The sequence below is a fragment of the Morone saxatilis genome, unplaced genomic scaffold, assembly GCF_004916995.1.
Source record: "Morone saxatilis isolate NCDOM2014 unplaced genomic scaffold, NCSU_SB_2.0 Contig21, whole genome shotgun sequence".
NCBI lineage: Eukaryota > Metazoa > Chordata > Actinopteri > Moronidae > Morone > Morone saxatilis.
The window spans coordinates 16,714,060-16,723,554 of record NW_023339774.1 but is presented as its reverse complement, the minus strand read 5'-3'; the positions used below and the strand labels follow the sequence as shown (position 1 = coordinate 16,723,554).

Here is a 9,495-nt window from a genome sequence, read left to right as displayed (position 1 = left end):
GGTCCTTTGCATACAGTACATACTTCAGAGAGCAGGTAGCTCAAAGTGGGCCTGACTCTCCCTGCTGCTTTTGACGTGACCAAAACTAACCAATCAGAGAGAAGCTCTCAGGTCTGAGCGCTGGCTAGCCATGCACGCAATAGCTATTTACTGTATCCTGTGTAAATAATTTACTCATACGCTTAGTCACACACAATATCCCTCTTTCTCTCTCTCTTTGTCTCTCTATCTAGTAAAAAAACTCACAAAAAAATACACTTTTTTAACTCAAACTGCGCTAATATAATGAATCATCCCACATACACACCAGGGAGGTCACACATCCCACTACACTGCATATCAGAGACACACACATACACTGCAAACACACACAGGGTGTGGATTGCAAAGACAATCAAGGTCATTCTCGCGCTTTGAATAATTTAAGATGTCTTTTTGCCGGACATTTCACTCATCTTTTTATTCTAGGCCAGAAAAACACAGTGACCTCTCAACATTGAACGTATTTAGCGAGTACATGTGTGTAAATGTGTGCATGTTGAACAGGAGACTCCAAACACAGTCCTTCTGGCTCCTTCAGATGCTCCAGTAGAATGTGTTTTGGGACATTCCCAAGAAAAGATTGAAAACAATGGAGGAAAGACAGGAGGAGAGGATCGAGGGAGGAAATGTCTCTTAAACATTTGTGGTCTTTTCCTGTCAACAACTTCCATTAGATAATGACAGATAATGAGCTTGGGTGGAATGATTTGTTTAAAAAATGTCATCAGTTTTGTTATTAATGAGAGTGAGAGAGGTTGATTGAAGTGTGTGAAAGAACTATTGTGGTTATGAAAAGAGGCACGATGTAATTCCTGCTCTACACATGATCACAGGGGAGGTCAGTTATAGATTACCTGTTCAGTCAAGAGGGAGAGAGAAGGAGCACACACATGTGAAAGAAAGGATGGATGGTGGAGCGGGGGTGGGGGGGTGGAAAGGTGGAGGTGGGGTAGAGAGGAGAGGGAACGTTTGAAGAGACTAGACTCCCCTGCTACGGGAGGCTGCGCTCGAGGAAAATCGATCCTCTCCCTTCAGAGAAAGAAATTTATGAAGCTGGAACATAAACGCAGTCATGTCCAATTAGCTGCTCTGAATTTACGAGGCGAGGCGGGGGAGGAAGTGGGAGGGGATGTGGTGATAAAGACTTCAGGAGAAGCCAATAAGGCGTGCTGCTGATCAATGATCCCATCTTCACGCTACTCCCACTCTTCGCTTGGTCGCTTTCCACTCGGGATACACTGTGTTGGCGGGCTCCGCAGGCTGCCCTCTGCCAATCAATCACCTCCAGATATGTTTTAAGACATATAAAAATACTCTGTATTCAATAATAATTTATGTCTGATATGATTATTTCCTACTTAAAATTAAATCTACTCCTTCTCCCTCTTTGCAAAATCCAGAATCTATGAATTTGCAAATTTTGTTTAGTTGTTGATTAAGTTTCAACACATCAAACACTTTTGTGAGTTGTATACCGAAACCATGATTGGCTGTCAAACTAGTTGTGATGTCCATGAAATCATGCTCCTACATACACATGTTAAACTCAGATTTAAGGAGAGCACAAAGAAACTTTCTCCTTTCAGCAGATGAAAGGGTTTTGTGTCAAACTCTGCACCCATGGTGGGAGAAGTATTCAAATCTTTCATTTGAGTAGAAGTACTAATACCACACTGTGAAAAAACTCTACTACATACCACATTCAAAACCCTAAGTAAAAGTATTGTCAGCTAAATTTACTTTTAGTTTCAAACGCAGAAGAACTCATTGGACATAAAAATGGTCCTTGTCAGTGTTTTACATATATATATATATGATGTTTTATAATACTGCTGCATTAATGTGTATGTTGCATTTGACTGCTGTAGTTGTTCATTTTATCTACTTTACATACTGTTGGGTAGTTGGTAGTAGTATCTACAGCAATGCATCATATTATATAAGATTTAGTGTTTGTAGTCCTGTGTGAACCATGTATCTCCAAAAAGTCAAAAGAACAGCCCTGTTTTCAGCTTTGTGATGATGCATTTTTTCAGCTAATCCAAGAGGGTTTTTAAATAGTTTATTTAGCTTAAGAAGTTTTCTCAACTCATAAAGCAATACTTAATCCTTTTCGCTGGACAGGAAGGGTATGAAAACTTGTAATCTGAAATGCAACAAATGACTAAAGCTGTCAGACAATTTGGCTCGGAGATATAGTGGAGTAGAAGTATAGATCCCTAAAATGGAAATACTCAGAGTACAGTATTAGTACTTAAGTAAATGTACTAAAAGTTACATCCCACCACTGTTCTGCATTTTCTTCACATTTCCAAGTATTGTGGGACTTTACAAAGGACCTAAGAATGAATCTGAAAATATCAAAACCTTTTAATTATGCATTTAACAAAGACGGAGCTAAATGTAAGGCGTTTTTGTTTGCATTACATTGTAATTTCCTGTCCATTTTCTTCATCCTCTGCATATGCACGTGAACCTCTGTGTCATCAGTCAGCCCTGGTTTGGATGTTAAGTCCGTCTCTGACAAAAGCACTGACACTCATTGCCCATTAGGCTCTCACTCTACTATTACTTCAGCAGGTTGTATAGCCAGTTGTGTGTTTTGTGGTATCAGGGGAAGAAGTTGTTGCGAGTAGCAAGTGGGCCTTCTCACTGACGGCTGATCCATCGCAAAGTAGAGGAGGAGGGAGATCTCCTGCTGGTTCAGAGCCGCATCAATGCGGTCTGTCATCACAGGTTAGAGCACGTCAATGCGGACCCTCCTCCTGCTCCTCCTCCCGAGTCTCACCACTGTAGTCAGAGAGGCAGGCAGACTGTCAGGGTTTTGACACAACTGCCCTACTCCCTGTTGTACTGACTGCTCAGCCCCCGCATCGTCTATACCCCCCTATTTTCTCCTCCACCCACTCCTCTCAAACACATGTCCACAACCCAATTTACCCAATGCACTCCTCAGTGATCACTGGTGCAACGGGCAGTAGCGAAAGAACTAAAGTGGTATGGCTGCATGGCAGGGCAAAGAAAGACAGAAAGAGATGGAGGATAAAATGGGGAATCAGACAGGAAAGACTGGAGGACTGGAACGGTTACAGTGGATGTAATTTGGGAACAAAAGTTGAAAAATACAGTGGGAGGAGAGAGCAAAACAGAAAATAAAAGAGAGGCAGTGATAGCTGTGTCCCCGGAGAGGAATAGAGGAATAGGCGTCGACTACAGTAAAGAGACAGATAAAGCCCCATTAACTGCTGCTTCCAGCTGCTTTCTCAGGCTCTGCCACCACATGACTCCCCCTTGATGTTTGTTTATCTTTCTTATTATTTATTCCCCTAATTGCTGCGTCTCTGCTGTCTAAAACAGGCAGTCCTCTTATCATTAAATACACAGCAACGACATGACTTCACAGAGACATACTGCGAGGAGAGTGGACGGAGAAACAGATACAGACAGACTGACAATGATTGTATCTATGACATAATTACTACTGATCATTGGTTAGATGCAAAACATAGAGTGAGCATACACACATATATAACAGAACTACATGTATGGTGTTACATGATCTTACGTCCCCAAAAATGCTACATAATTGCTTTCTGGATTGTGTTCACCGGCAACTTTTTTTCTACCCACAAAGTGCGACTTCTAGTACCACACAGACATCGCAGGGAGGTTGGAGGGATGGATGTTATCCATATGTAGCACTGAGAAAGATAAAGGTTTTGGTTAAATATAGAAGGTACACACCCTGTCTTGTGTTGATTTTTTAGACCCCAACTCTTTCTCTAACCTTGACCTTAAAGTGCTTTGAGCTTCCTAAACACAACCATAAAAATATTAATCATGCAGTAGTTGCCACAAGTTAATATTGTATTGCAAGAGCACAAATAACTTAACCTAAGTGTAACATTTTGCATCTATAAAGATATGCTGATTGAAGCTCATTCTGTTGACTGATGTTGATTTTCGCAGAACCTAATGTCCTTGGCCTAGGACCAATTCTTAAGCAATCTCCCCCATAGGACCAGAATAAGTTAAAGCCTCACACAACCCAATGGATTTTTAGGCTATGACAGGTTATATGAATATTGTGTGAAAATATACCACAGTTGCAAATTAGAAAAATATAATAGTAACTTTTAAGACACATGGATGCTAAAAGCATTAGTGGACTCCATCATACTGTATGTTGGACCACTTTAGTTGAGGGGACACAAAAATAGAAATCATAAATGATTCATTAAGAAATTGGTCGGTCACAGAAGGTTAGTTGTTATTCACTGGTTCATTACTGTCAACAGTTTTTCTCAGGTAACTTATCATTACCTACTATATAGTGCTCAGTTTCTTTTACATTTACATTTTGCTTGTGCAAATACGTTTATTTCTGACCAGCCAATTTTACATTCATGAATTGTCTGTATATATATAGTAGTTTTCATTGTGAGTGGCAGAGTTCGCCTTTCCTCCCACACACAAGCAAGGAAACACAGGAAACAAAAAACTAAGATCTGCACCCTGTATTATATAAACAATAGCAATTACCACCAGTAATCACAGGTGCCACCAAATCAACCAGGACTGAAATCCTCAGGATTATAACTGAAAAGAAACACAGCCAACAAATACATAATTGGTCCACGCCCTCCAGAACAAGACATTTCTGATGACGTCAATATCGACCAGATGACATTGCCATTTAAAAAATAAAACCGTTTTCTGATCCTATACTGCTGTGGTTAAAGAAACATGTTTTAAAGAAACCATTTATTGTCGGTAGAAAACTAGAAGGGAACTCCAGTCAAGTCCAATGTTTTGTTGACCCACCCATCCACCCCGACCTCCTGCATCTGAAGACTTTGTGGCTCTATAATAACATCACCATACTTCCTCCTTTGCGCTCAACGAACTAGAGTCAAAATTCCTACAACCGTTAGGAGGCTTTGTCGCTTGAATGTAAAGATTTGCTGAAACAACTGATACTTTCGTTTTACTTGGGGGGAGAGTCTCCAACAGACTGATAAACAGAAGTATTGACCCATAATTACACCAGCTAATTAAAACACCATCTTGTGTGTGTGGTTTCTAATGTAGACTGGAATACATTTGAATCACTTATTTCCGTCTGTTCCTAGACTCTTGCCCTTCTTTGTCTCTTGCTCCATTCACCTTCTCTCATTTCATCACCCCTCTCTCTCTCTAAGTAAATAGACAGGGTTGTGATGGATCCAGCTGTCCCATCTTAACTTCCTTCAGCTCAGAGCAGCTACTCCCACTTTGATGACTTTGCAGTGAAGGCAGACATCTTGCACATTAACATATGATTGTGCCCATGTATTATTTGTGTGTGGAGGGACTGAAGAAAGGGATCGAGAGAAATCCCAGTGCAAGCTGTCATCCGAAAGAGAGAGAGCTAAAGAGACACAGCACTTGAAAATTCGGAGTGTCACATCATTCGCGCGGAAGGAGTGCAAGGCTAGAAGTACTCTTGGTCTTCCTTGGCTGTACTGTGGCAGGAGTCAGAAAAGCAGGTCAAGGGGATGGAGTGTCCACAAAGTTTCAACCTGCAAGACTGTGCCACTCAAAATGCAAAAAAATTTGCTTTAATCATTAAGTAAGCAGAGGATTTGGTTAATATTTGGAAGCCAGTGAGATTTTATTAATGCATCCGGACGCATCTCATTCAGGCTTTAACCTCAGTGTATGTCAACTGTCCAGATAATTGACCAGAGGGAGGCCATTTCCTCTAGCACGCTACAGCCATTAGGTCTGCGAGACGCACACTGCAAAGCAGCATACCTAGGAAATCACTCTGTTCTTTAGTATTGATTTTAAACTACAACTTCTGGATCGTGCACTCAGCGGCACTTCCACTTTTAAGATGAGACAGATGAGATTTATCACCAAAGATGCAGGAGATGAGAAGCAGTGATACGTTCGGCGCTGTCAGTCACTCAATGCAGGCATTAGTCACCATGCCTCTGCTTCTCTGATCTGTTGTCTGTCATCGCAGCGCTCAGACAAATGCATCACAATCACACACACACACACACACACACACACACACACACACACCTGTCTCATTTCACACACACGCACACACACACAGTCTCTCTATTTTCTCCATGAAAAAGAGATGTTCAATTTCCCTCTTCGCTAAGTGGACAGCTCGTGTCCTTCACAAAGCATGCAGGAAACAAGGCCTTGTCGGTGGATGGATTTTCCCTGGCACGTCCTGTCAGCTTGTCCAGGTGATCAGAGAGAAACGTGGGTAATTTATAAGACTGAGAGCAACAATGTGATATGAGACAACTCACCATGATCGAGTGTCTCCATTCTTTTTCTTGTGAAGCTTACTGCATGTTTGTAAGTTTAAGTCATTGTTATTCTGTGCGTAAAGTAATGTGAAACTAGGGTTGAGGTTGATAGGCCGAAAAGCCTAAAAAAAAAAAAAAAACTGATGAGAAAGCGCAGATTAGTGTGGGGAAGGAAGATTGAAGTAGTCATCTCGCCAGAATACAGGGGCCATTCTTTGAATATTTGATGCAAACGGATAGCTGTTCACTCCAGTGGAACAAACTGGATTGGAGTCCGGTCGCTCATCTGGAAAAGGCTGTAATTTGAAGTCGTAGCTGCAGAGTGTCCTTAAGATCCTCATTTCCTTCCCAGAAGAACTTCAACCTCTGGATCAGCCCACCTGGGCCCTGCCCTCTGCTGAGGTCGCACTGTGCACACGCGTAAAGGCACACATTATGTCTATGCATGCGCGCAGACCAACACACACACACACACACACACAGACACTTGAATTTCACAGGCAGTAATTGTAAACAACAATTTGCTCCCAGATGGTGGTCTTGGATAGAGTGTGGGTAAATACATTCCCAACAGTCTTGAACCTACAATATTTTGCATTCAACTTTTGGAGTGTGTTAATTTTTTTCCAGTTTACATCCTGCTGATGTGTTTTCCTGTCCTACAGAATTATTTAGAAAGAGGAAGCGCGGCAAGTGATATTTACAAGTCATTTATTTGCTGTATGAAGATGAAATGAAAGTTTTGTTAAATTATTACTCATTACGCACTCAAAAATTACACCAAAACTACTTACTGTATATACTGATCATACAAATTCTTGAAAATATAATCATGTCATGACGTCTGATTATTTAGTTTACTCAATAAATTGTTTCTTCTATAAATTACCAGAAGATGTAGAAGATGATAATTTCCCAGAGCTCAAGGAGACGTCTTCAAATTTACCGTCCAAAACCCAAAGATATTCAGTTTACTATCTTGTATGATGAAAAAAAAGCACCTCACATTTGAGAATTTGGACAAGAATTTTTGGATTTTCCCTACTTGAAAATCAAAACAGTTGCCAATTAATTTTCTGTTAATCGACAACTTGATGATTGATTCATGAATGGTCCTACGGTTGGTTGGTGCTACATTCACTTAATCTTTTCACATTTTGTAGAAACAGTTCAGGTTTCAATTTTGCTACTTATATCAGTTAGGGTGTAGTTTGTAAAGCTGCTGGTAAAATCAAATGAGACAGAATCAGATGGACTGGCAACTGTACAAACTGCATTGGCAAACATCAAAATAGAAATTTGTGCTGTAGCTTTGCCAGTGACTTCTGAGAGAAAACTACATTTGAGACAAAAAAATGATTACACACAACATAGTAAACTTAACATAGTAACTGTTATACTATTCCTTATATACATGTCTTTTTAGCCAATTAATCTTAAGGACAGTGCCTACATATTTCTATGCGTTTCAACTCTCATATCTGCTTTCTGCTCCATTTTACTGACACGTGCATACTGTAGATGTATACACCCGTAACACCACCAATACAGTATGAATGCACACATACATTTACATACATATAAAGAAAGTAACTAAAGTAATGAAGTTTTTCATACTTTTTAAGTAGTTGTTAAGTATACAGTGTAATTTACAGTATCTACTCAGTAAAGAAGAAATTATGTACAATGCATATTTTGTAAGACCTTAATCTTACAATCTTAATCTTGTTTCCTTGTTTTAAATGTATTACTTTAATGCAATTCACCCACAAGAGATTTATGTTCTGTCTCTGCATCAGACCCTCAATAGTCAGTATTTGCACTTGGTGTAAAAAGTGCTCCTATAATAGCATTAACACAGTACTTACAACCAGTGTGTGATTACACATTTCACTAATGTCATCTCATGTCTGTTCTCATTTCTTTTAAGGTGTAAGTGTAACCTCCATGCCTCCCAGTGCCTGCTGCAGGATGGGAACCTCCAGTGCCAGTGTGAACACAACACCACGGGCCAGGACTGCCAGCGCTGCAGGAAGGGCTTCAAAGCCAAATCCTGGAAGGCTGGTTCCTACCTGCCGACACCCAATGGAACCCCCAACACCTGTACGTACCCAGAACATGTTTATCTGTTCGTACTGTGTTGATCCAACTCATAAATCTGACAGTTAGATAAAACACTGCTCGGTGTCTGTCAGCTTGCTCTACTATATCATGCATGAATACGACTATTAATAGCCCTTTTTCACAGCAGCCCCTTTGACATGAAATAGTGTAAACACGGATGCTAATTAAGGTTATGTTCCATTTAGAAACTTAATTAGTATCATTGGTAACACCTGTGTTTACCCGACCATTTCATGTCAATATGCCTGAAAGACAACATTTAAATATGTTGCAATTCAATACTACAGACAGGAGATGTGTCCCAGGTGGGGCACAAATCACAAGAGACTGTTGAAGATTTCCGATGATTTATTCTGCAAAAGTTATCTCTCTGATTTCTTGCTGAGACTCAGATGAGAAGATGGATATCACCCTTATGTTTGTACGGTAAATAAAAAGCTACAGTGAGCAGCTGGTTAGCTTAGCTTAACACAGAGATTGTTAACCCGGGGGGGCTGCATCTGTTGAAAGGAAACAAAATTCACCTATTAGCACCTCTGAAGCTCAGGAATTAATTTAGTTTATTATTTAGAGTTGTGTTTCTGCCCCCCCCCGGCAAATGCAGGTCAAATATTCACTCTCCTTTTGATTTGTTTTGGTCTCCACCAACTCCTGAGGGAAATATCTGTCTCTTTAACTGCTATATGCTCCACTATGTACAACCAGCTAGTCGCTAACTTTGTCTGTCTGCTGCCTGGTGCTGAACAGGCAGTGTACAATGCGTTCAATAGATCTTTGTAACTGAAACGAGCCAAAACGATGTTGATGAGAGCCATGAGATATTGTTTGTAGTTTACCCCTGATAATGTTATGCTAGCTTTGTGTCGTGTTGCTGATAGTGGATCACCGATAGCTCTAGTACAGTACACAGCAAACTAGTGTCCAGTGGCCTGTTAACTGATGTCCACAAACTAAAGAGCCAAGAATGGGAATAAATCCTACTTTAACCCCTCTGTACAGCCAGTAAACCGGCTCA

At 40.5% G+C, this 9,495-nt stretch overlaps 1 protein-coding gene across 1 annotated transcript in view; it reads left to right on the top strand.

The window, feature by feature from the left end:
* LOC118332721 (netrin-G2) overlaps positions 1-9,495 on the top strand; it is a gene marked incomplete at its 3' end in the record, with an annotated part of 63,241 nt that overhangs the window by 28,577 nt on the left and 25,169 nt on the right. The window contains 1 exon segment of the mRNA XM_035668126.1: positions 8,287-8,459. Coding sequence (XP_035524019.1) covers positions 8,287-8,459 — 173 coding nt within the window.